The 26051-nt window shown below is 41.9% G+C and overlaps 1 protein-coding gene across 1 annotated transcript in view; it reads left to right on the forward strand.

Annotated features, from left to right (window-relative positions):
* Window positions 1–2579: 2579 nt before the first annotated feature.
* The window catches only part of TEP1 (telomerase-associated protein 1), a 46353-nt gene continuing 22881 nt past the window's right edge, over window positions 2580–26051 (forward strand). Inside the window, 16 exon segments of the mRNA XM_008589634.1 lie at window positions 2580–3056; window positions 4172–4354; window positions 4640–4774; window positions 12269–12430; window positions 12853–13371; window positions 14649–14773; window positions 14992–15149; window positions 17864–17973; window positions 18506–18596; window positions 18819–18990; window positions 21499–21667; window positions 22796–22954; window positions 23132–23209; window positions 24017–24147; window positions 24578–24637; window positions 25524–25682. Coding sequence (XP_008587856.1) covers window positions 2580–3056; window positions 4172–4354; window positions 4640–4774; window positions 12269–12430; window positions 12853–13371; window positions 14649–14773; window positions 14992–15149; window positions 17864–17973; window positions 18506–18596; window positions 18819–18990; window positions 21499–21667; window positions 22796–22954; window positions 23132–23209; window positions 24017–24147; window positions 24578–24637; window positions 25524–25682 — 2888 coding nt within the window.

The following is a 26051-nucleotide window of genomic DNA, read 5'->3' on the forward strand; positions in this document are numbered from 1 at the left end:
GAACCGGTCTGTATGTGGGATCCGAACCCTCGGCGGGAGCACCGCCGCACTCCCAAGCAGCGCACTATCGCAGTGCGCCACCGGGCCGGCCCTGAAGCCATCATTCTTGATGTGTTTGTCTGCACTGCTGGCCAGTGAGATGTCATCCTTTCAGGTCCTGGATTGTTAGTTCGTTCAAGTCATCTCAGAAGTGTTCTACATTCCTGTCCATATGCTCATTCACACTAAGGTTCAAGTGGTTGATTTATCAATATTATTCCTAAAATATTTAAATGTGAATGGGAGATAAGCCATTATCCAAATAAATAAGTAAATACTTTCCTAATAGTATAATTCAAGCATTCTCTCTGGCAAAATTTCTTAATTTGTAGTTTATGGAGATCTTGGGAGATCTGTAATGCTCTCCACAGACTCTCTGAAAATTGAGTATATATGGCATGTTTTTTTTTTTTTTTTTCCCCTGTGAAAAAGCTCCATAGCTTTTTTTTTGGGGGGGGTTGGGGGGGTGGGGGGCAGCTGGCTGGTCCAGGTATTGAACCCTGGACGTTGGTGTTATCAGCACCACACTTTAACCAACTGAGCTAACCAGCTAGCCCCTGAAAAAGCACCATAGCTTTTACTAGATTCTCAAAAGCCTCTGAATCCCAAGGACTAAGAATTGTGGAAACGATAGTGAACAAGGCTAAAAGGGTCACTGTCTTCAGGAAATTATGTTCTAAGGGCAGGAAAAACAAACAGATGATGTGTCCTATGATTGGGGAAGTACAGGTGTTGTGAGAACATAGAGAGGGCCCCCTAAACCAGACTGAGGGCTGGGTGTCAGCAGAGGCTCCTTGGAGGAATTGACTATGAAACTGAGGCCTGCAGAATGAGAAATAGCATTTGGCTTGGTAAAGGAAGGGTTGGAGGAAGGGGTGATGTTGGTAGAAGTAAGTGTTCCAGGTATCCACCTATGCAAAGGTCCAGAGTCCAGAGATACCTGGACAGTTCCCTAAGCTAGAAAGAGTTTGTATGGTTGAAGCTTAGAGTGCTTAGAGTTAGATTGAAGATTCAGTAAGATGAGGCTAGGAGGTGATTGGAAGCCAGGTTGTGTGTGTGAAACTGGGCATACCGAGGGGAACAAGACGAAGGAGCCCCTACCTTCAGGAGTTTTATTTCAGTAAGGAGAAACTGAACAAGTCGGCAGATAAGCAAACAAGATGATTTTTAATTTTGATGAAGATAATAAGGTGAGGTAGTAAATGGTGTCTGGGGTGTATATCAGAGGGAGCTCCTTAGATCAGCATACAGTGTGTCGCCACATGGATTAGAGGGTTTCAACAAAGTGGTGGCAGGAGGAATGCAGAGAATTGGATAGATTTGAGAGACATTGAGAGAGCAGAATCAATAGTATTTGGTAGTTTACTGGAAAATAATAACAAACAACAATAGCTTCCGTTTGTTGAATACTTAACTAAGTATGAGGCACTGCTCCCAGTGCTTAATATATATATTTTTCTCATTTATTCCTGTAACAACTCTGTGAAGTAGGCATTTTTCTTAATTTTATAGATGAGAAAATGGCGGCACAGAGGTGGAGGAGCTGGGATTCAAACTTAAGTCTGTCTCACTCCAAAGCCCTATGAGCAGTGGGGGCAAAGGAGAGGCAATAAATTTGGGGCAGAGGTAAGAGTGGGGGGAAAGATGATATATTTGAGATCTGTGGACTTGGGGTGCCATCCAAGCAGAGATGTTGAACATGCAAATAGATAAGCGAGTATGAAGCTCAGAAGAGAGATCTAGGTAAAGGAACAAATTCGTGAGTTGCCAGCATAGAAATGTTATTTGGAGTCACAAAATGGGTGAGAGCACCCCTGGGAAAGTATATAGAAGTATTAGAACAGAACTTTAAGGAGCACCAACACATAAGAAATGACAGAGAAAGAACCTCCAAGAAGATGTAGCTAGAGCTCTAAAAAGAAAATCAGGACAGTAGCATCATGAAAGCCAAAAGAAGAGTTTCAGAGAGAGAATGGTCAACAGTGACATGTTCTCCTTGAGGGGAAGGAAGATAAGGGCTAGGATGTGTCTATGCATGGTAGTAACAGGAAATCCATTAGTTATCTAAGAGGACAGTCTCGGTGGACTAGTGGGGACAGATTTAGTTGATTGAACAGTGATTGAGAGGCAAGGAATTTGAAGTGGAAAGTATAGATAACTTGATGAAAATGTTTGTGTCTCTGGAGCTAAGAATCCGGAGTCCAGATTATAAGCGACACCCCTCTACTAGGCTGGGACCCTAGGGGTCTGCTGTACCTCCTCAAGAAAAGACATGTCCCTTTCCTCTCCAGCAGTCATTTAAAAAAAAAAAAAAATTCCCTGCTCTTAAGCCTCTGCCTTACCTTTTTCCTCAGAATACTCCCTGGATGAACTCAGTCCTGAAAAAAAATGTATATTGGCTGTTTTCTGCCTGCAGATCACTGGCATTACCAGAAGGGCCATGGGGAAGATATTCTCCCAGGGCAGATACACTCCCAGTGCAGCCAGGTGCTCATCACCTGTCTCTCTCTCCTGCTAGGCGTGCTAGTTGGGCTCCAGCAATGGAGAAACACCATGGGCATGTGTCTGTCCATTCGGACATCCTCTCCTTGGAAAACCAGTGCCTGGCCATGCTTCCTGACCCGAAGACCATGGACAAACTCGATGGGCATATGTCTGTCCATTCGGACATCCTGTCCTTGGAGAACCGGTGCCTGGCCATGCTTCCTGACTTGAAGTCCATGGAAAAACCATGTGGACATGTGCCTTCCCACCCAGATGTCCTCTCCTTGGAGAACCGGTGCCTGGCCACCCTCCCCAGTCTAAAGAGCACTGTGTCTTCCAGCTCCTTGCTCCAGTGTCTCCAGATATCTCACATGATGCAAGATGATTTGTGCAGCCTGAACACCAGCACTTGCTTGCTCTCTAAGCCTTCAATTTGGAGGGCTCAGTGTCTATCTAAGGAACTAGATCTTCTGACCTGCCCCATGGCCTTGAAATCCATCTCTGCCACAGAGAATGTTCAGGAAGCAACTCTGGTAATAGCTTCAGGCACTCATCTTGACTCCAGCCATGTCTGTTGTATGCTCTTATCACTAGCTTTCAGTGCCTCAGTTTCCATCTGTGCTGCTCTATGTCTGGGTGTCTTTTTTCCTCAGAGCTTTTTCTGAGGTGCCCTTTACCCCAGAGCTGTCTTCATCAGCATCATTATTCTTATTGCATATCTAGTTCAGAGATTCTGGACAACAGGTCAAAAACAGGCCCTGTCCTTAGAAAGCCTTCACTCAGGAGTAGAGCCAGCATGATATTGCTACGGCAAAGTCAGTTAGGTGCTTTTGAGATCAGGCATGAGACACATCTACTATACCAAGACCCACTTCCCTATATGTGCATGTGCAAACACATGTCCACCTGTGTACATCTATAGAAGCACATTTAGTACATAGGTTGGAGTAGGTAGACAAACACGCATTGCTTCTGTAATGACTTGGGATTTGAGCTGAGTAAACAGGCTAATCTGAGCCCAATACTGTTTCTGCCAATTACAGACTATCCAACCTTGGGCAAGACTCTTAACCTTTTGGAGCTTTAATTTCCTCACCTTTAAAATGAGTCAGTGAAAATCTACCTCACAGGGTCATTGTCAGGATTACAACTACTGCCATCTTACATTGATTTAGGGCTTTGCAATTTGTGATGAGTCATACATATGTTATTCCATTTCATTTTCCAACAACCTTACCAGGTAAATGGTAGTGAATGAGGAAGCTGATGTTCAGAGAGATTAGCCAGGCCAAGGTTGCTAGGGGATAGATATGGGACTTGGCTCTTTCTCTTCTAACTCCCAAAACATCTTAATAGCATCCTAGAAGGTGTGTGAAGGGCTCCAGTCTCTCAGGCTCTGACACCGGTAAGGAGATGAAAGCAGGGGGAAGACCAGGAAGCACCCAGGACCAAGGCTCAGAAGGTTGAGCAGGAAAGGTGGTGTGTGTGACAGTAAGAGAGCTCTAAGTCAGAGACAGGACAGATTAGCACTGGGCTGTGAAGGGCAGGAGTTTACTGCTAGATAGAGATATGGGGCCACCTTCAGATTTGTCTTATGTTTGAGGGACCATGGGTACATGCTGTGATTCATAACTTCCAGTATCTCCAGGGCTGTTGGTCGTACTCAGAAGAGAAAAAGCCAGAAGAGAAGGAAGGAACAGAAGCCCAAATGCCTCTTTATAGTTTAAGCTTGGGAGAGGAGCAGGAGGTGGAGGAGCTGATCCTGAAGCTCACATCTGGAGACTCCGAATCTTGTCCTGAGCCCACTGACCAGGCCCTTCAGGAAAAGAAGGTGAAAGTTTCAGAGTTAGGGAGAGGTTGATGGTGGTGGAGGGAAGGGGAGGGATGGGGGATCTGGACCAGGTTCTCTCCCTGGATGGAAGGGGAAGGAGGAGACATGACCCAGCTCTTAATTTTTCACTTCAATCCCCATTTCTAACCTCTCAGTTGGACAAATATCCTTCCAAATCTGGAGCCTATTCTGTCTTTCCTTGACTTTGTTAGTTGGTTCACATGGATGCTTAAGCTGGTCCCTGTTATCTGTCTCTCTCTTTTTCCCCTCTTTCCCTTTTTTCAGATGGTTCTAATGAGCTTGCTGTGCTCTACTGTGGCCTCAGATGTAAATATGGAAGATGTGAGTGACCCCATCCGGTCTTCCATCCTGGCAGCCTGTAGTGAACTTGCACCCTTGGAGCCTGAGTTTATACTCAAGGTATTGTGGAGTGAAGGAGGGGATGGGAGTGGAAAGCTGGGAGATAGAGAACATGGTTATGTTGTATGAGGGGGGTGGTGACTAACCTCATGGTGGGGTGGGAGGTTCACTTAGGAAGGATCTCTGGGCAAGTCTGAGGCCTAGCCCCTGGGCTTCTGTGAACAATGGGGAAAGATGAGATTGGGAAGGAATGTACTAGTGTTGGCATGTTTATTAAGTACACTGTGCTAGGCCTTGAGGGTCCTACTAACAGATATAATGAAACTTGCATCTGGCTCTTAAAGAGTTTATAGTGCTATTAGGGAAGCAAAACACTGTTTCCCAAACATCCCAAATGCAACTGGAGTACTACTAGATGGTGAACATTTCAGAAGAAAACAGGAGAGGGAATGTTTTCTATGAGGCTTCAGAAAATGTTTTCTGAGGCTTTGGAAGATGGCAGGTTTAATCAAAGATTTGAGCCCTGGCTAAGTTTTTGATAGACATTGATGTGGAAAGTCTTCCAAAGAGGGAAAGGGCCTGGTTGACCTTGAAGGCAGTTGGTAGACTTAGAGGACATACTGGCAATGTAGATAAATGCTAGATTATGGAGGATTTACAATGTTAAGCCAGGAGGTTGGGCTTTCTGTTATTTATTTATCAAAACGTAATTGATTGTACATATCTGTGGGATATTGCGTTGAATACAATACCTGTGTGCAATATGTGGTGTTCAAATCAGGATAATTAGTATATTCAACATTACATAATGTAATCATTTTTTTGTGGCCCTTTACCAATTCCCCTACCCCTCTCTCCTTTCCCACCTCTGGTAATCTTGGTTCCATGTTCTCCTTTTGAAAGTTCAACATATTATTGTGATTGTTGTATCTTTCTTTCTTCTTTTTTATTTATTTGTTTATTTATTTTTTTTAGCTCCCACTTATGAGTGAGGACATGCGGTGCCTGGATTATTTCACTTAACATTATTTTCTCTAAGTTCATCCATGTTGCTGCAAATACCAGAATTTTATTCTTTTTTTATGACAGAGTAGTATTCCATTAAGTATATCCAGTCATCTATCAACAGACATATAGGCCAGTTCTATCTCTTGGCTATTGTAAATAGACCTGCAATAAACATGGGAGTACAGATATCTCTTTGACATGATGATTTCCATTGCTTTGGGTATATACCCGGCAGTGGGATTGTGGGATCATATGACAGTTCTACCTGTAGTTGTCTGAGGAGACTTCATACTGTTTTCCATCATGGCTGCACTAATTTACAGTCCCACCAACAGTGTACATGGGTTCCTCTTTTTCCTCATCCTCACTAGCATTTATTAATCTCTGTCTTTTTGACAATAGCCAGTCTAACTGAGATGAGATGATATCTCAGTGTGGTTTTGATTTGCATTTCCCTGATATTCAGTGATGTTGAGCATTTTTTCATGTGTCTGTTGGCCATTTGTATATCTTCCTTTGAGAAATGCCTGTTAGGCTCCTTTGCCCATTTTTTAATCTGGTTACTTTTTTTTTTACTATGAAGTTGTTTGAGTTTCTTATATATTCTGGATGTTAATCCCTTGTCGGATGTATAGCTTTTGCAACTATTTTCTCCCATTCTGTAGGTTGTCCTTTCGCTCTTTTAATTGTTCCTTTTGCTGTACAAAAGCTTTTTAATTGGACATAATCCCATTTGTTTTATTTTTTCTTTTATTGACCTGTGCTTATGGGGTCTTATTCATAAAGTCTTTGCCAAGTCCTACTTCCTGAAGTGTTTCCCCTTTGTTTTCTTTTAGGAGTTTTTTAGTTTCAGGTATTATATTTAAGTCTTTAATCCATTTTGAGTTGGTTTTGGTATATGGCAAGAAGTATGGGTCTAGTTTTATTCTTCTACATATGATGTCCAGTTTTCACAGCACCATTTATTAGAGAGGCAGTCTTTTCTCCAAGGGTTTTTTTTTTTTTTTTTTTTTTTTTTTTTGGTGCCTTTTGGTCTGTCTTGAAGATCAGTTGGCTATAAGTATGTGTGTTAATTTCTGGGTTCTCTATTCTGTTCCATTGGTCTGAGTGTCTGTTTTTACATCAGTAGCATGCTGTTTTAGTTACGTAGCTTTGTAGTTAATTTGAAGTCAGGCAGTGTAATGCCTCTGGCTTTATTTATTTATTTATTTTTTGCTTAGGATTACTTTGTATATTTGGGGTCTTTTGTTCTTGCATATAAGTGTTAGGATTGTTTTTTCTGTTTCTGTGAAGAATGTCATTGGTATTTTGACAGGCATTGCATTGAATCTGTAGATCACTTTTGGTAGTATGGATGTTTTCATAATGTTAATTCTTCTAATCCAAGAGCATGGGATGTCTTTCCATCCTTTTGTGTCCTCTTTAATTTCTTTCAGCAAAGATTTGTTATTCATGTTGTAGAGATGAATACCTCCTTGGTTTGAATTTACCTCCTTGGTTGAATTTATTACTAGGTATTTTATTTTTTTGTTGACTATTATAAATGATCTGGCTTTCTTGACTTCTTTTTCTGCTAGTTTGTTATTGAAGTATAAAAATGCTACTGATTTTTGTGTGTTGATTTTGTATCCTGAAACTTTACTGAAATTGTTTATCAGCTCTAAGAGTTTTTTGGTTGAGTCTTTCTATATGTAGGATCATGTCATCTGCAAACAGGGACAGTTTGACTTCATCTTTTCCAATCTGGCAGTCCATTATTTCTTTCTCTTGCCTGATTGCTCTGGCTAGTATTTCCAATACTTGGTGAGAGTGGGCATCCTTGTCTTATTCCCATTTTTAAGGGAAAAGCTTTCATCTTTTCCCCATTCAGGATGATATTGGTAGTGGGTTTGTCATTTATGGCTTTTATTGTGTATGTTAAATAAGAGTGGTGAGAGTGGGCATCCTTGTCTTATTCCCATTTTTAAGGGAAAAGCTTCCATCTTTTCCCCATTCAGGATGATATTGGTAGTGGGTTTGTCATTTATGGCTTTTATTGTGTTGAGATACTTTCCTTCTATACCTAATTTGCTAACGGTCTTTATTGTGAAGGTATGTTGAGTTTTGTCAAATGCTTTTGCTGCATCTATTAAGATAGTCATATGGTTTTCATCCTTGATTTTGTTGATGTGGTGTATCACATTTATTGACTTGCATATATTGAACCATCCTTGCATCCCTGGGATGAATCTCACTTGATTGTGGTGTATAATTTTTTTGATGTGTTGCTGTATTCTGTTTGCTAATATTTGGTTGAGGATTTTTGCATCTATTTGTATCAAAGATACTGGCCTGTAGTTTTCTTTTTTTGTTATATCTCTGACTGATTTTGGTATCACTGTGATGCTGGCTTCATAAAATGAGTTTTGGAGAATGGGTTCTGTTTCAATTTTTTGAAGTAGTTTGAAGAGAATTGTTATTAATTCCTCTTTAGATGTTTGGTAGAATTCAGTGGTAAAGCTATCCAGTCCTGGGCTTTTCTTTGCTGCAAGACTGCTGATTACTACTTCATTCTCGTTGCTTGTTATTGGTCTGTTCAGGTTTTCTGTTTCTTCTTGGTTCAGTCTTGGTAGTTTGTATGTGTCCAGAAATTTATCCATTTCCTTCAGGTTTTCAAATTTGTTGGTGTATAGTTGTTTATAAGTCTCTAATGATTGTTCATATTTCTGTAGTATCAATTGTAATGTCTCCTCTTTCATTTCTGATTTTTGTTATTTTGGTCTCTCTTCTTTCTTTAGTTAGCCTAGCTATTGGCTTGTCTATTTTGTTTATCCTCTCAAAAAAAAACAACTTTTTGTTTCATTGATCCTTTGTATCATATTTTGGGTCTCTATTTCACTTAATTCTGTTATGATCTTAATTATTTCTGTCTACTAATTTTGGGATTGGATTGTTGTTTTTCTAGTTCTTTGAGGTTTAGTGTTAGGTAGTTCATATGAAATCTTTCTTTTGATATGAGTGTTTATTGCAATAAACTTCTCTCTTAGTACTGTTTTGCTGTATCCCATAGATTTTGGTATGATTTGTCTTTATTTTTGTTAGTTTCAAGAAATTTTTTATTTCCTATTTAATTTCTTCTTGGACCCATACGTTGTTAAAGAACATGTTGTTTAATTTCTATGTGTTTTTATAGTTTTCAGAGTTTTGTTTTTATTGATTATTACTTTTAATCTGTTGTCTTCTGAAAAGATACTTTAAATGATTTCAATTTCTAAAAAATTTGTTGAGACTTCTTGTGACTTAAAATGTGGTCTGTCCTAGAGAATGTTTCATGTGCTGATGAGAAGAATGTATATTCTGTAGTTGTCAGATGAAATGTTCTGTAGGTATCTGCCAAGTCCAATTTGCCTGAAGTGTAGTTTAAATCCTGTGTTTCTCTGTTGATTTGTTGCCTAAATTACCTGTCCAATTCTGAGAAAGGGGTGTTCAGGTCCCCAACTATTATCATATTAGGGTCCATCTCTTTCTTTAGTTCTAATAGTGTTTGCTTTATATATCTGGGTACTCCAGTATTGGGTGCATATATAAACATATAAGTGTTATGTCTTCACACCGGATAGATCCCTTTTATCATTATATAGTAGCCTTCTTTGTCTCTTTTTATGGTTTTTGGTTTAAGGTCTATTTTATCTGATATAAGAATAGCTACTCCTGCTCATTTTGGTTTCCATTTCCATGGTATATCTTTTTTTATTCCTTCATTCTTAGTCTGTGTGTGTCTTTACAGGTGAGATGAGTCTCTTGTTGATAGCATGTAGTTGGGTCTAGCTTTTTAATCCTATCAGTCTTTTTTTGAGTGGGGAGTTTAATCATTTACATTTAGGGTTGTAATTGAAAGGTACTGTCTTCTGACATTTAACTGGTTTTTGTATGGTTGACTTAAATATCTTGTTCCTTTCTTCCCCTTTTATTCTTTGTCTCCAGTGTTTTTGGATTTTTGAGGTGTTATGGTATAGTTTCTTTCTCTTTCCCATTTGCGTATCTGCTCTACCAGTGGTGTTTGTTCATACTCATGTGTTCATGGTGGTGATTATTATGTTTTAGGTTCTAGGTGCAGGACTCCCTCAAGATTTTTCTTATCTTGCTGGTTGTGTGGTTGTGAAGTCCTGCAGCTTTTGTTTGTCTGAGAAATATACTATTTTCCCTTCATTTCTGAAGCATATCTTTGCTGGGTATAGTATTCTTGGCTGGCAGTTTTTTTCTTTTAGTACTTTGAATCCAGTTCTCTTCTGGCTGTAGGATTTCTGCTGAGAAGTCTCCCTCATAGGTGAATTGACATTTGTTTCTTGCTGATTTTAGGATTCTTTGTCTCTGACTTTTGAAAGTTTGATTATAATGTATTTCAGAGAGGACTTTTTGGATTGAATCTATTTGGAGATCTTAGAGCCTCTTGGATGTGGAAGTCTGTATCTCTACTACCAATATCTGGGAAGTTTTCTGCTATCATTTTATTGAAGGTGTTTTCAATGTCTTTTCCTTTCTCTTCCCCCTCTGGAACACTCACGATTCAGATGTTTGTGTGTTTAACGTTGTCTGCTAGCTCTCTTTGATTTTCTTCACTTTTTTTTTTCTTTATTTATTTTTGTCCACTTGGATTATTTAAAAAAGACTGTCTTCAGAATCAGAAGTTATTTCTTCCACTTTCTCTAGCTTGCTGCTTATGCTCTCAGTTGTAGTTTTTATTTTGTTGAATAAGTCTTTCAGTTCCAGGAGCTTTGCTACATTCTTTTTTTTTTTTTTTTTGTCTTTTGTCTTTTTTCCGTGTCCGGCAATGGATCGCAACCCTCAGTGTTGCCCCCGTACCGGACCGGGGACCGGCAACGGTATCGCAACCCTCGGCGTTGCTCCCGCGCCTCGCTCAGCCAGTGAGCGGGAGCCGGTCTGTATGTGGGATCCGAACCCTCGGGCGGGAGCGCCGCCGTGCTTCCCAAGCGGCGCACTATCCAGTGCGCCACCGGGCCGGCCCTACATTCTTTTTTATGGTATTTATCTTTGTTTAAATTTCCTCCTTCATGTCCTGGATTGTTTTTCTCATTTCATTTTGTTGTCTATTTGAGTCTTCTTGTATGTCACTGAGTTTCTTCAAGATTGTTACTCAGAATTCCTTTTTAGAGGATTTACTGTTGTTTGGGGTCTGCTTTTTTGAGAATTGTGCTATTCCTCTGGTAGTGTCATATTTTCTTGTTTTTCGTATTTCTAGTATCACTACAATAATTTCTAGTCATATAGGGGAGTGTTTACTTCTTCTATTACTCTGGGGTGGCTTTTGAGGAGAGAGACTCCCTCCTTTAGATTTGTTATATGTTGCCTATTGGATGGGGTTTTAGTTTTGGTTCTGTAGAATCAGTAGTTTTGGTAGTTCTGGGTACAGTCGATTGTTCTGAGTAGACTCAGTAATTCAGTGGGGTGCTGGCAGCTACATCTGTGGCTGTGCCTATGTGGGTGGGTGGGGGCTGTGTGAGCAGTTGGGGTGGCTGGGGCCACATGGGCAGCTGGGCAGGTGGGGGCTGTGTGGGTGGCTGGGTTAGGTGGGCCCATTTGTGCAGTTGGCTATGGTGGCTGGGACTGTGTGGGCAGCTGGGGCTGTGCATGCAGCTGGATGGCAGGGCCCATGGGGGTGGGTGGGGCCACATGGTTGGAGGGGTGTTGGGGCTGCATGGGCAGCGGGACAGCTGGGCCCAGGTGGGGTCGTGGGGCTACACTGGTGGCCGGGTGCTTGGCGTCACATTGGCAGCTGAAGCCACACGGGCAACTGGAAGGCTGGAGCCATGCCGGCCACTGGCACAGTGTGGGCAGTTGGGCTTGGCCGCATGGGCAATGTGGGCCATTTGGTGAGGTGCACTGTGCAGGAAGAACTCCTGTGTGGGAGAAGGGCCATGGCTCTGGGACTAGACAGTGGAACAGGCAACCAAGACAGTGGTGGGGGAGAGCTGGGGCAGGAGCAGGAGGAGGGTTACCACTGGAATGTGCTCATGGCTGAGCAGGTTCTTTGCTTTGCAAAGGAGAATTCCTCCTGGTTAATCCTGGTGTGGGAGACATGTGCCTCTTTTTCCTGCCAAGACAGTGGTGGGGGAGAGCTGGGGCAGGAGCAGGAGGAGGGTTACCACTGGAATGTGCTCATGGCTGAGCAGGTTCTTTCCTTTGCAAAGGAGAATTCCTCCTGGTTAATCCTGGTGTGGGAGACATGTGCCTCTTTTTCCTCTACACCACCCTGCTTGGTTTTTGTGCTCCACATGGGCTTTATCAGGCTCCCACTGCCCTCCCATGCACTGCTACCGATGTTCTCCCCTGTACTTAGCTGTCTGTTCCTTGCTTTGGTCCCTTTCTGTGTGAGGGATCATGCATTGGACACATCTAGTCCGCCATCTTGGGGCTTTATATTTTGTAGATGATATGGAGCTCTCAGGAAAGGTTTTATGCAGGCTGATTCATTAAGCGAGTTAGTTTAGGGCATGAAGCTATGTGAGAGGTGGCTGAGATACCAACCCTCTCCACCCTGTGCCCTAGGCATCTTTGTACACCAGGCAACAGCTTAACCTGCGAGATGTGGCCAATAAACTCTTGGCCATTGCGGCCTTCTTACCAGCCTGCCGCCCCCACCTGCGACGATATTTCTGTGCCATTGTCCAGCTGCCTTCTGATTGGATCCAGGTAGCCAGGTTCTACCAGGTATGGCACTCGCTTCCCTGACCTTTGGCCCTCACATGGTTTCCCTCGCTTGTGCTCACTGCATCCCTGGAGAAAATTCACAGAGTTTGGCCTGCCCTTAGTTTCCCTCAACCTTGGTACCCAGACGGGGCAGCTTCTCCCTGTACTATGCTGGGTTGCCCAACAGGGAGAATACGATTGAGAATGGGTGCACTGAAGTGTGAGAAAAATTGATCTTATTTTGGATCTCATGTTTATAATGAAGAAAATGAGAAGCAGAGAAGTCTGCTGACTTGCCCAGCACCATGGAAGTTGTCATTCTAGAGCTGGAGCTGGGAACTTGCTCCCTATTCTGTTCCCTCCTCTGACCCCATGAATTGTCTTGATTTGTTGTGAGGGTTTGTTTGGGTCTTGCTTTTGATGGTCTGCTCTCCCTCTGACAGAGCCTGGCTGAAAGAGACGAGAAGAAGCTGGTGCCCCTGCCTGCCTGCCTCCGTGCTGCTATGACTGACAAATTTGCTCAGTTTGATGAGTACCAGCTGGCTAAGTACAATCCTCGGAAGCACCGGGCCAAGAGCCGTCCCCGCCGGGCCCCCCGCCTTCCAGTCAGTCTGTGCCTCAGCTCTTGTCATTCACAACTGAGGCCCCTTTTATCTCGGAAGTGGGGGACAAGGGAATATGCCGACCCTAAGGGGTCTTACACCCAGAACAGAAGGAGTCAGAGAAATCCAGAGGAGCTGGGTGGAGCTCAGGGGCAGAGACAGCAGAGCAGGCCTCTTTTCCAGCTGGCTTTCTTTTTGGTAGAGAAGGACCTTCGGGGCTATCAGAATGGGTCTCTGTAGGGACTACCTCCATTTCTCTTTCTGAAACTTCTTTTCCTTCCTCTACAGAAGACGAAGCATCCATTTTCTATGAAATATTTTCCAAGATGCTTTATTTCTCTTAAAGACACACAGATGAAGGTGAGTCCCTGGAGTTGTGTATGTGCATGTAGTCTTTTAGTCTTTTCTGGACTAATATTTATTAACAATCCCATTAGGCTTAAAAATACTAATAGTGGGTGTGGTAGGTACATACCAATTTTCTGCCTGGGGATTCTCAGCTGTGATTATGGGGACAGGTTCTGAAAGCACCGGGAAAAGCTTTTTTTTCTTTTTTTTCCCCCATTTCACTCTCCTTGGTATTTTATATTTCACTGACAAGTGACATGTCTGGTTGGATCAGTGAGTTAAAAACATTGTGAGATATCTACCTTCCATAGAAAGTTTTAAAAACAAACCAAGTAAAATCTTTTTTACATTTATGACAAATAAGGCATGTACTTAGCAGCTGGGAGCACAGAATCTGGATTCAGATCACCTGGGTTTGAGTCTCAGCTCCACCCCTTCCTGGCTATGAGACCATAGTCAAAGGTGTTAACCTCTCTTGCCTCACTTTTTCTCATATACAAAATGGAGATAGGGTTGTCTGGTTAGCTTACTTGGTTAGAGTGTGGTGCTGATAACACCAAGGTCAAGGATTCGGATCCCCATGCTGGCCAAAAAGCAAAATGGGTATAGTAGCAGAACCTATGTTGTTGGGTTGTTGTGAAGATTATGTCAGTTACTGTATTTAAAGTATTTCTAACAATATCTGGCTCTAAATAAGTGTTAGCTATCACTACCATCATCATTATTAAAACAGATTATTAGGAAAACATATATTAGTATTACAAAAAGACACATTCTCAGTTGGTCAACTGGTCTTTTCTCTTCATCCTATTAATACAAGTACATCCTAAATTTAGCTCTTCTACCATAGAAGATTTTGAAAGCCACCTTCTTTCAGTGTTTTAACTCCTTACAACTCGCATTGGGCTGATGCCTCTATTTACCTGTTAGAGTCTTAGTGATTTAAATAAGACCTGCTTTCCCTTTCCTGGCCTTTAAGAACAAGAATGTTCTCTGTTCATTCTCTCCCCATTTTGTTTTTCACTAGCCAATCACCCCATGATAACCACTGATAATTCAATCTTGTGTGAATGAAACATAGTAACCGTGAAGAGCTGCTATCTTATGCTCGTCCTGGGAGCTCTTGTTGCTGGAGATTTTTACCCTCTATTCCTAGTCTTTGCCCAATTCTATTTTGGAGAAAGAAAGTACCTCATGTGTATAAGACGGTCTTAGGCTCTGTTTTCTAAAGAAAACATCGACGGTCATAGATGAAATGATTTCTGTGGGACTTGGGGATGTCTCCACAGTTTGAGGCATCCTACAATGACGTGCCAAAGAAAAAGCATCAGTCAATGTTCACTCTGAAGAAATTGGTACAGCGACTGCATATCCGGGAGCCTGCTCAGCACGTCCAAGCACTCCTGGGCTATAAGTGAGAAGCTATACCCTGAGCATACATTTCCATCTAGGTAACCCTGTGACTTTCCAATATCCATGGCCCAAATCCTGGTAGTTCTCATTCCCAGCAATATGAGTTTGGGCAGACATGGCCAACAAACATAACAGACTGTCTTTATCCAACTCACCATTCCTTTTCCAAGTTATTTTCTGCTAGCTTTGGAATGATAGGCTCTTTCTCCTCTGTCCCAGATACCCCTCCAACCTACAGCTCTTTTCTCGAAGTCGCCTCCCTGGGCCATGGGATCCTAGCAAAGCTGGGAAGCGGATGAAGCTCTCTAGGCCAGAGACCTGGGAGCGGGAGCTGAGCCTGCGGGGAAACAAAGCTGCCGTCTGGGAAGAACTCATCGGTAGAGTGACCTTGATCATCACACTCCTTTCCTCTCTTCCCCATTCAAGCCTCTACATTTTAAACCCTGACTAGAAAATTTCCATGGCGTGATGCAATTGTTGTCTTGCCTAGTAGTTGCATGGACAGTGGTGTCCACTTTGAGTAGAGCTGGCATCATAGACAGATCATTATTCCAGATGTCGTTAGGTCATACACAAGTCTTTATCAACCTGTGTTAAAAGTGGTACCTTCTCTCTGATTACTTTTGTATCGATATCATTCCAAACAAGGTAGGACTGGCACATGGCATGCTGGAATCTCTACGGAAACTGATATTTAGTATATGGAAGTTTTGCCCACACTGATAAAGAGAAAAAAATTCAAACTGGGAAAGACCAAGTTACCTTCAGTCTTCTCTTTTTCTGTTTTTTTGTTAGTTTATTTTTAACTATAGAAGGCTCTTTCTATTTTCACATATATGTACCTTATTTCTATTATGTTTCCTTTTGCTTCCTCTTTCATTGTTGAAAATTTAAAGTCAATTTATTTCTGTTAAAAGACATCTAACTTTAGACCTTTTGACTTTTGTAGACCTCACATTTTGGAGCTTCAGAAGCCCAAATTGTCTTTTACTTTATTTCTCTGTGCATTGCCCATTATAGATTGTACTCAGGGCAGCCTGAGTTGCTCAGCTGCTCATCACTCTTCTCACTTTGTTGTTGTCACTGGTGATGTATATATCAGAATTGTCTGGGAATTAAAACACATGCACACCCTGCTTGACAACCTCTTCCCCAACAGTTGAAACAACTTGGGGTGGAGCGAAATGAAGGGGCCTGGATGGCAGCCAGCATATGTAGATAATTTTATATGCACCATCTCCACTTCCTCCCTGTGGTCAAGAACCACTATCCCTGAAAACTTGAACTGTCATTTATCTTGGTTGAGGCAAATGCCCATAGTCTCATCCAATGGTCTCTTGAGATTTATGATCATATACTGCAAAAACAATTTTTGGAATATCCAGAATACATGTGTCTGTATTTTTAAAAATTGTGTACGTGTCTTCATATAAAGAAGGGGTCTTCAAAAAGTTCATGGAAGGAATCATATTATCTTTGCATTCTATTTTTCCGTGAACTTTTTGAAGTACCCTCATTTTATGCACTTTAGGAAATGTGTAAAATATAAATATATAAATGTAGATATAAAATAAATATAAATAAAAGAAAATATAAAAATACATAGATATAAGTGTAAAATATATAACATATAAGATAAAATGTAATTAGGCATACAGACCCCTTTTGGAGACCATAGATCTCTTTAACTACTCATTAACAATTTTTTGGAGTGAAATTAGTGAATTTCTCAATCTGAAGGACAGATGTCCAGTTTATTTTCTAGTATCACAAATATATTGGATTTAACTTCTTATAATAAATGATTTAGGAAACCTTTTATACATAATAATAGTTAAAAACTTGAGTTGACAATAGATGTGATAGTTCATCAGTTACCAAACATCACTTACAGTATGTATACAACCCAATTGTTCCGTACAGTTTGTGAATCAGAATAATGACTGGAGAAGCCCAGAACTTCCAGAAGGCTGAAAGCTTCTAGCTATAATTCAAATGAGACTTAGATCACCTTTATAAAGGTACCACTACTTTCCGGATGGAAGCTGCTTAGAGTGAGGCTGGGGACTGATAGGCCTGTCCTCTAAAGTGGTCTGAATGCATCTCTGGGGGTTCCCAAGAAAAAAAAGTATCGTATTTCCAGTTTACGTTTACTTTAATCTTAAAGGAAAGAAAGTTCCCAATATTTATCATGCAGATCAAACCCATATAGCTGCTGAGTTTATATGTTATAGTGTTGTGTGTTTCATATGATAGTTGAGGTTCCACAGTCCCAGGGCATTGATGGTTCCCCTTCACTCTTTTTGGTTTCTGCATAATGTGACTTACGACAACTTATCTTGGAATTGTAGATGGATTTAGTTACATTATTTAGTATTAGGTCAGTTTTAGAGGGTTAGTTTGGCTAAGCCTTAAAAAGAGTATTATGAAAAAACTATGGCTTGAAGATGGTACTAATATCACAGGGACAAATCATCAATTAGAAAGTGACAGGTGAAATTATACTTTTAGTGTACGTCTTTTTCACCTATATTTAAGCAAAAAAAAAAAATGACTATGTAATCAGATCTTATAAGAAGTTGGCCAAAAAACTCAAAAATTATGAAGACTACTTGAGATATAGATGTACATTCATTATTATAAATGGTGAGCCTTACCTTAAGTGTATATTGTACCTTCCAATGTTAACTAGTGAATGTACTACGTGTATATAATGTATAAAGTTACACTAGGAAATTTCTCTTTTAGTAATTTTAAAAGTTTGGAAACCGTTGGCTCTTGATTAGAGAATACATTTTGTTGGTTGAATGCAATCTCAGAACTAGAGCCAACAGATAAAGTGGTAACATAAGATGTTTATTGAAGCAGCCATCCCATAAAAAGTGTTGTATAAATTTTGCTCCAAACATCAGGCCAATACTGTTTTATCTTTCCAGACCTATAAGACATTTTGAGTAGAATAGATTGTGGGTTAATTCTTTATTCCCTCCATCTTGAACTTTTTACATGGCCTCCAAACTTCGTGCTCTTGTCTCTGACCTCTTTCTCATCTCCCATTTGCTTTTCTCACCCCATGCCCCACCTTCCGCAGACAATGAGAAGCTACCCTTTATGGCAATGCTTCGGAACCTGTGCAACCTGCTGCGGGTTGGAATCAGCACCCACCACCACGAGCTTGTTCTCCAGAGACTCCAGCATGCGGTACGTGTGAAGGGCAGGTAGTTGTGTGGCCCAGCAAGTAGACATGGCTGTGGAGCTGCTGCTGTTTTGGAAGCCAGGCATTTTCAGGTGGCTAAGGAAGGTCATGGCTACCAAGCTATTTCTGTGGGCTATAAATAGGTATGGAAATACAGGTTGGGGGAGACAGGTCTGGGGGTTCAATCCTTTGGGAAATTACAGGAGAGTATAAGAACTTTCGATTTTCTGAACTTAGTGACTTACCAGGAAGAAGCACTTCTGTAATTTAAATAACTTCAGAAGGAGTCTGGTATAAAAGACACAGAGTCCCTTCTGTTACTTCCTCTTCTTTCTTCTTTATCTCTTCTCATCTTCTAAAATGATGTCCTTCTTTTTTCTTTCTTCTCTCCCTTTCTCTATCTCTAAATCCATTTTGCCCTTTCTTATCCTCCCACAAAGCTAATAGAGTGGTTGCCTCATCGTCCTGGTTCCTGAGGCCCCTGAAGTCCCCCATACTCCCTGATCCTCTGTTTATGTCCTCTCTCTTGCTTTCCAGAAGTCGGTGATCCACAGTCGGCAGTTCCCATTCAGATTCCTTAATGCACATGATTCCATCAATTACCTTGAGGTTCAACTCAGAAATAAAGGTATTACCTCCCTTCTTCCAACACGTTTGCCTCTTGTATCTGAGAATAAATGAGACAACAGCACTGATATTTTCAGCCTCTTGTTTTGTAGTCTCAGCGTATTGGGTGGGCAGAGGTTAGACACTTGCCAGCCCCAAGAGTTCAGCTCAGGACCAATTAGTGATAGAGCAAGATGAGAAAATAGAAGCTGCCTGACTCAGATATTTACCTGTAACCACACAGCATTGCCCTTTCCTTCCAATACAAAACTGATGAGGTCGATAATGATCAGAAACTCAAGAAATGGCAGGAGTTGTGCCCTCAACAGCAGTCGTCGTGAGCTTCGGGCAGCAATGATGGTACCTGTGTTGTATGAGCAGCTCAAGCGGGAGAAGCTGAAAATACACAAGGCCAGGTGTGTCTTTGCCATCTGGGAGCCATGGGTGGGCAATGGGAGGCACCCCAACAGGGTTTGGTAGTCATCTGGGAATCCCAACTGTTTTTCTGTAAGGACATGCTTATCGCTGTCCCAAAGGCTCAGACTTGCCTGGTTCCAGTAGTCTCTCTTTTTTTTTTTTTGGCGGCTGGCCAGCACAGGGATCGAACCCTGGACATTGATGTTATCAGCACCACACTTAACCAACTGTGCTAACTGGCCAGCCCTCCAATATGTCTCTTGCACAGCAAACCTTGTCTTTACCATTGTCCTATAGGAAGATCATGAAATAAAACCTGTGCCTGGACTTCCACTCTATTACTTGTGATTGTTTTATTGGTTTCTGTGGAAGCTGTGAGTCTGTGTAGCATCTCCCTTTCTCTTTGTGCATGCTTGTGTCCTCTCTGCTTCAGCTTTGGTTTGTGGTTTTCTTTTCTCTTCTCTGTGACATCTGTTTGTTATTCTTTTTGTTTTTTTCTTTCTGTATTTTTTGACCCACTCACCTTCTTTCTTCTTTTGACATACACATAAAGATAGTTGTCATCAGGCAGGCTCAAAGACAGACATACAACTTGTTCTATAGGCTTGATGAAGTCCCGATTCTCTGTCCTTTTAAGTGCTTCTACAGTATCTTACATTCATTTTTACTAAAGGCAAATGCAGGACTCATGTAACTTTCTGGTAGGGCTTGGTGACCAGGAGCCTCCTGAGTCAGTGGCTGAACACAGACCCATTTATGAATCAAGCCCAGGGTGCCAGTTCAAACAGAATGCCTGTACTGACCAGTATGGTAGCCACTAGCCACATGTGGCCATTTCGCACTTGAAATGTGGCTAGTCTAAGTTGAGACTTGCTGGGTTTTGAAGAACATCTGAGAAAAGAATGTAAAATATCTCATTCCTAATTTCTGTATTAATTACATGTTGACTTTAAAATATTTTTATGTATATTAGGTTAATAAAATGTAATATTAAATTAATTTCACCTGGTTCTTTTTACTTTTTAAAATGTGGCTACTAGAAATTTTTAAATTATGTATGTAATTTAAATTAAATTAAATTAATTGTATATAATTTTATAAGACAGCATTGGTAAAACTACTGAATTCTCTAGACTTAAAAAACTATTATGAAAAAATTTAAATATGTACACAAGTAATGAGAATAGGATAATAGACTCCCATAAAACTGTTAGCCCAATTAAATATCTAGATTTTATCACGTTTTTCCTGTACTGATCCCTTTTGTTTTCTTTTGAAGATGTTTTTTAAACAATTGCCAAATAATATGTTACATTTTATTTCCATATTTCATGTGTGTCTCTTAAAAAAATGGATACTTTCTTATGTAATTAGAATGTCATTAACATACCTACAAAACTGAAAATAATTCCTTGGTATTATCATCTATTACCTAGTCCATATTCAAATTTTAACTGTCTAAAAAATATCATTTCGCAGTTTTATTCAAATCAGGATTTAAACAAGGCATATCCATTGCATATGGTTATTAAGTCTCTTAAATCTCTTTCAATCTCGTAATAGTTTTAATGCCATTGATTTGCTTTGGAAACCATGTTCAGGGGCCCCACAGAGTGTCCCACATCCTGGACTTGTCTGCTTCCTCATGGTGTCATCTACCTTGTTTTTCTACTTCATGTACCCTAGGCATTAACTTTAAAGGCTTGAATAGATTCAGATTTACCTTTTTTTTTTTTTTTCCCAAAAATTTCATAGGTGATCCTGTGTACACTGTTTGAATGGGACCACCAGACTTTTTGTGCCTTCTGATAGATTACAACATCAGGAGGGACAAAAGTCTGACTCCCACTCATAGTGATGCTAGGATTGAATAGTGCTTTTAGGTGGTGATAGCCTAATCTCTCTATTATAGTTAATGACTCATACATGGATGAACTTTGCCTCAACTAATTGTTTCACTGGTGTTTGCAGAATGGGGGTTTTCCATAATTCCTCCATATTTATTAGCTGGGATTCTAACAGGAGCCTTCCTCATCAAATAGACCTAATTACCCTGAAATAGAGATTGTATAGGAAAGGAGTAATGAAAGTTCAATTCTTTCTCCTGTAATTGTCAAGTTTTCAGAGTAAGGAGTTAGTATTTGTTCTTTAAAATACGATTGAAAAACATATAGCAGTTAAATCTTGCGTCATGAAGTAAGTATGGATGAATGTGATGAGTATGGCAAGTGATTTCAGAGAGTGGGCCTACAGGTGATTTCCCCTCTCTTGCCATGAGAATGGATTGGAAGAGTCCTGTAGAATGGGGCAAGGGGAAACTCCATCCAGTCTTTTATATTACAGTGGAGGCAGGCTGTAGAAGGGTGGGCTGTAGAAGGGAGTGGCAGTGTTTGAGGAGGGAGGGAGGGGACTCAATACTTGAATGGCAAGCTCTCATCTTCTCATCTACCTCAAAGTAATGGGCAGATAAGTCCCTGAGCCCGTGTCTGTGTCTTTTTTGCATGCAGACAATGGCAGTATGATGGTGAGATGCTGGACCAGTATCGACAGGCCCTGGAGACAGCTGTGAACCTCTCTGTGAAGCACAGCCTGCCCCCACTGCCGGGCCGCACCCTCTTGGCCTATCTGACAGATACAAATGCAGACAAGCTCTGTCCCAAGAGCAACTCACAAGGGGTAAAAAAAAAAAAAAAAAGCATCCTCTGAGGGGTTGGTGAGATGCTAGGGATCCAGAGAGTTATCCTGTTCCCAGACCTGGTTCTTCCAGGCAAGCACTCAGACTGAAACAAATGATATGAATTTGCTTCCAAATATCAGTATTTGGCGCTCAATCCTGTTTATGGATTATAATAATAACATTTCACATTGGGCTGGTACTTAATACTCTAAATTTCCATCACCAAAATATGTCTCACTTTGGGCCGGCCCGGTGGCACACTGCTACAGTGCACCGCTTGGGAAGCGCGGCAGCGCTCCCTCCGAGGGTTTGGATCCCACATACAGACCAGTTCCCGCTCACTGGCTGAGCGAGGCGCGGGAGCAACACCGAGGGTTGCGATCCCGTTGCTGGTCCCGGTCCGGTCCGGGCACGACACTGAGGGTTGCGATCCGTTGCCGGACACAAAAAAAGACAAAAAGGAAAAAAATCCTGTTCCCAGACCTGGTTCTTCCAGGCAAGCACTCAGACTGAAACAAATGATATGAATTTGCTTCCAAATATCAGTATTTGGCGCTCAATCCTGTTTATGGATTATAATAATAACATTTCACATTGGGCTGGTACTTAATACTCTAAATTTCCATCACCAAAATATGTCTCACTTTGGGCCGGCCCGGTGGCACACTGCTATAGTGTGCTGCTTGGGAAGCGCGGCAGCGCTCCCTCCGAGGGTTTGGATCCCACATACAGACCAGTTCCCGCTCACTGGCTGAGCGAGGCGCAGGAGCAACACCGAGGGTTGCGATCCCGTTGCTGGTCCCGGTCTGGTACGGGGGCGACACTGAGGGTTGCGATCCGTTGCCGGACACGGAAAAAGACAAAAAGGAAAAAAAAAAAAATGTCTCACTTTCACCTCACTACATCCCAATGTTGAATTTGGGCAGGGATTTTGGCTTGTATCTACCCCCTCCCCAGTTGGCCGGCTCTTCCTGAGGGCTGCTGAAGCTAACCCCTCCTAACTGGGGAATTTTTCCCCTTTCCTTTTTCCCCAAACCAGTAGAGGTGTTTGGCCTCCAGGGCTGGGCAGGCAAGGGTGGATTCCAAGATAGGGGAGCTTTATTTCATCCTGAGGCTTGTCCAATCAGCCCCCGCTGAACTATGTGCTGCTATTGATTGGAATGATGATCGCTCGGGCAGAGCAGGCTGATATCTTGCTGTGCGGAAGAGGCACTCTGAAGACTGCAGTGCTTAAGGCAGAAGAAGGTATCCTAAAGACGGCCATCGAGCTCCAGGCTCAAGTCCAGGTCAGACACTCACCCCAACCATCCAAAAAGATGTTCATGGACACAGGCCTGGGAAAAGCCTGAATAGTTAGTAAAAGCATGGATATGCACAGTCTGGAGATTTCCCAAGTAGTCTGTGGTGGTTATTACTTAGTAATCATCTCTTGTACAACCACATAACGTGTCTCTTTGCTTCAGGAGTTGGAAGAAAAGCATGAATGTCCCGTGCATACTTTTGGGAAATACCTGTTGTCTCTGGCTGCTCAAAGAGTCCCTGTAAGTACTGCTCAGTCCCTGAGAAACTCTCCCCATCTCCCACATTTTTCTCTACAGTGGATTTATCTTGTTTCTTGACTCCTCAAAGCTGACCTTTCAAACTACGTACAGTGTCCAGATCAACTCCCCGCTGGCTGCAATCCAGTGGTGTGCTGGTAAATGTTTAACAACTAGCTGTCTGGAAAAATAAGTTGTAGTTAATAATATTTGGTAAAAAATAAGTTTTAATTAATAGCATTTGATAATTTCTGTGATATAGATAGTCCTTAACATGGCAGATTTCAAGCTACCAACGTGATGATGTCACTGAACATAGAATTGGGAAGAGATGCTTAGTAGCTCACCATTGTGTAGTATTTCTACAATACTGATACAATAGATATAAATAAGCTCAAGAGTAGATAATAGAAAACATAGTAAAATAATGTGGAAGTGATGAGGTTTGAGTGCTTATTACCTTTTGTTTATTTAATTTTAAATCTATGTAATTTAATGTTTCATAATGGCCATTTTTAACAGCTGGCTTACAGAATTCCTAAAAATTTAATAATCAGTTCTCTTAAGCCCAAATGAGCCAGCTAGCACACCACTGCCCCTGCCCTAACCTTCTGTTTGACACCCCTTCAAGTCGACATGTAGTGGCTTCTCTCATTCTAAGTGCTCTCAGGAAAGGCAGTTTCCCACTCCCCTCAGAGTTCTGCTAATCCTTCAGTCCTCGGAGATCTCTTTTCTTGATGTCCTGAGCTCTTTAGCTTCTCCTCTGTCCCTTTGTTCCCTGGTCTTAGCCCCTACCCTTTCATCTCACAGGTGGACAGGGTCATCCTCTTTGGCCAAACGATGGATAAGGTAATGATAAATGTGGCCAAACAGATTTTCTGGCAGCATGTGAATTCCAAGTGCCTCTTTGTTGGTGTGTTCCTAAAAAGGACAGGATACAGGTAATCGTGCTTATACTTCCTGCCCAGTGTCAAAAGTTAGTGATCCATATTTCCACTACCCCTGCCAAAGCTTGGGACACTCTCACTTGCCAGGCACCTCCTGGTCTCTGCCTTCTTACCTCTGTTGCACTTCATGTGCTAGATCCTTTCCTGAAGTCTTCAGCCTAGCTCTGTACCGGACACTCTCACTTGCCAGGCACCTCCTGGTCTCTGCCTTCTTTACCTCTGTTGCACTTCATGTGCTAGATCCTTTCCTGAAGTCTTCAGCCTAGCTCTGTACCCCTAGTGTGGTCCACCCCAGCCCTAGCCTAGGACATAACCCCATTGAAAGTGCAGAGGTGAGGTGTCCCTTTTAGGATGTTAGGGGGCAGTGACTCTGTGTTCTAGGCCTTTGTTCTAATGATTATTGTTTTGCTTCTTCCTTTGTCAGATCACCAGATAGGAATCCCAATGATGTGACACTCTCAGGCTGTACTGATGGGATACTGAAGTGAGTACAGGGTGGACACTGAAGGGGTTGGGGGCTTTGTTAGAATGTCTTTAAGAGATCATCTGTGGTCTACTCATTTCAATTCTTTTTTTAAGCAAGACAAAAGTTTACTCCTTTTGCAGCTGTCCAGGCATAACAGCAACACAAGAGTTACAGAGAGACTCAGGCGCTTTCTGTCTTATTGATCCACGATCCAGAAATACTCAGCTTCTGTCTCCTGGTTCAGGATGGCTCCTTCAGCCCCAGCCTTCTTTGTATTTAGCCAAGTTTGTATTACATCCAGGAGGAAAGAGAAGGGACATGGGAGATTGCACTGTTAGCTTTTATGGGAACAACTCAAATGTTACACATTCCTGTGGCCTCTGTTCAATTCTTGATCCAGAGAAAATCTTATTACAGCAATCTTTTTTACTGTGTCTCTGTCTTTTCCCTTAGCCTTCTCATTTACTTGTTTCCTCCCTGCCTTTTCCTTTGGCTGCCACTATTTCCCTCAGCTGTTATTAGGAAGCCTCACGCACATTCCTCCTTCTCTAGGGAGTTTTGATGACTGGTACAGAGCTAATCAAGCCCAGTCTGGGGTGGGCTTACTCTTTATAACTTAGCTCAGTGCAATAGCCCCTGTCCCAACAAAAAGCCTGTAATTATCATGCACACCAGGAGAAGCTAGAGTTGGGTTTCTTCTCTTATCCTTTATTCCTGCGGTTCTGTAGTCTTGTTATTTTAAGTCTGCGTTCACTGCTTATTGTCATTTTAGGGAGCTCCAGTTAACTGGGTGGCCTAATCTGACCATATCTTTGTCCCCCTCCCCCACTTGAAAGACCTTCCTGATTCTGACCTCTGGTATTCTACTCTTCTTTATTTTGTTTTATTTTGCTATTTATGGCAGGTTCATCGCAGAGCGTGGGGCCTCCCGTCTTCTGGAACATGTGGGCCAAATGGACAAAATATTCAAGATTCCACCTCCCCCAGGAAAGACAGGGGCCCTGTCTCTCCGGCCACTGGAAGAAGATGCTCTAAGGCCCTTGGTTCCCATTTCCCAGCTTGGGTCAGTCTGTGTTTCTGTCCCTTTGTGAGTTGGAAAGGGCTACAGTCAAAACCTGGAGAAACTCTGTGACTAACATTCCGGCTATTGTGATGATGCTTGTTCTATTCCAAAAGGTGTGCTTCCTCTTTCCCAGGCAGAGGTTTTTGTAGCACAAGAAATTATCAGATTGGAAACACGTTCCTCTCTTTATTGGGAAAAGGAGGTTTAGAATGTGGGGAGGGGAGCAGGCACCGTGGCCATACAGCCAAGGCTTAGGCAGAGGGCTTAGGATCACAGGTTCGGGCTTTTTCATCTTGGCTTTGCCAAATAGCTTGAACCTTGGGCTAGTTGCTTACTTTCTGTTTTATTTCACTGCCCCGAGCTGCTGCT

Source organism: Galeopterus variegatus, unplaced genomic scaffold (assembly GCF_000696425.1).
Source record: "Galeopterus variegatus unplaced genomic scaffold, G_variegatus-3.0.2 Scaffold5559, whole genome shotgun sequence".
Taxonomy (NCBI): domain Eukaryota; kingdom Metazoa; phylum Chordata; class Mammalia; order Dermoptera; family Cynocephalidae; genus Galeopterus; species Galeopterus variegatus.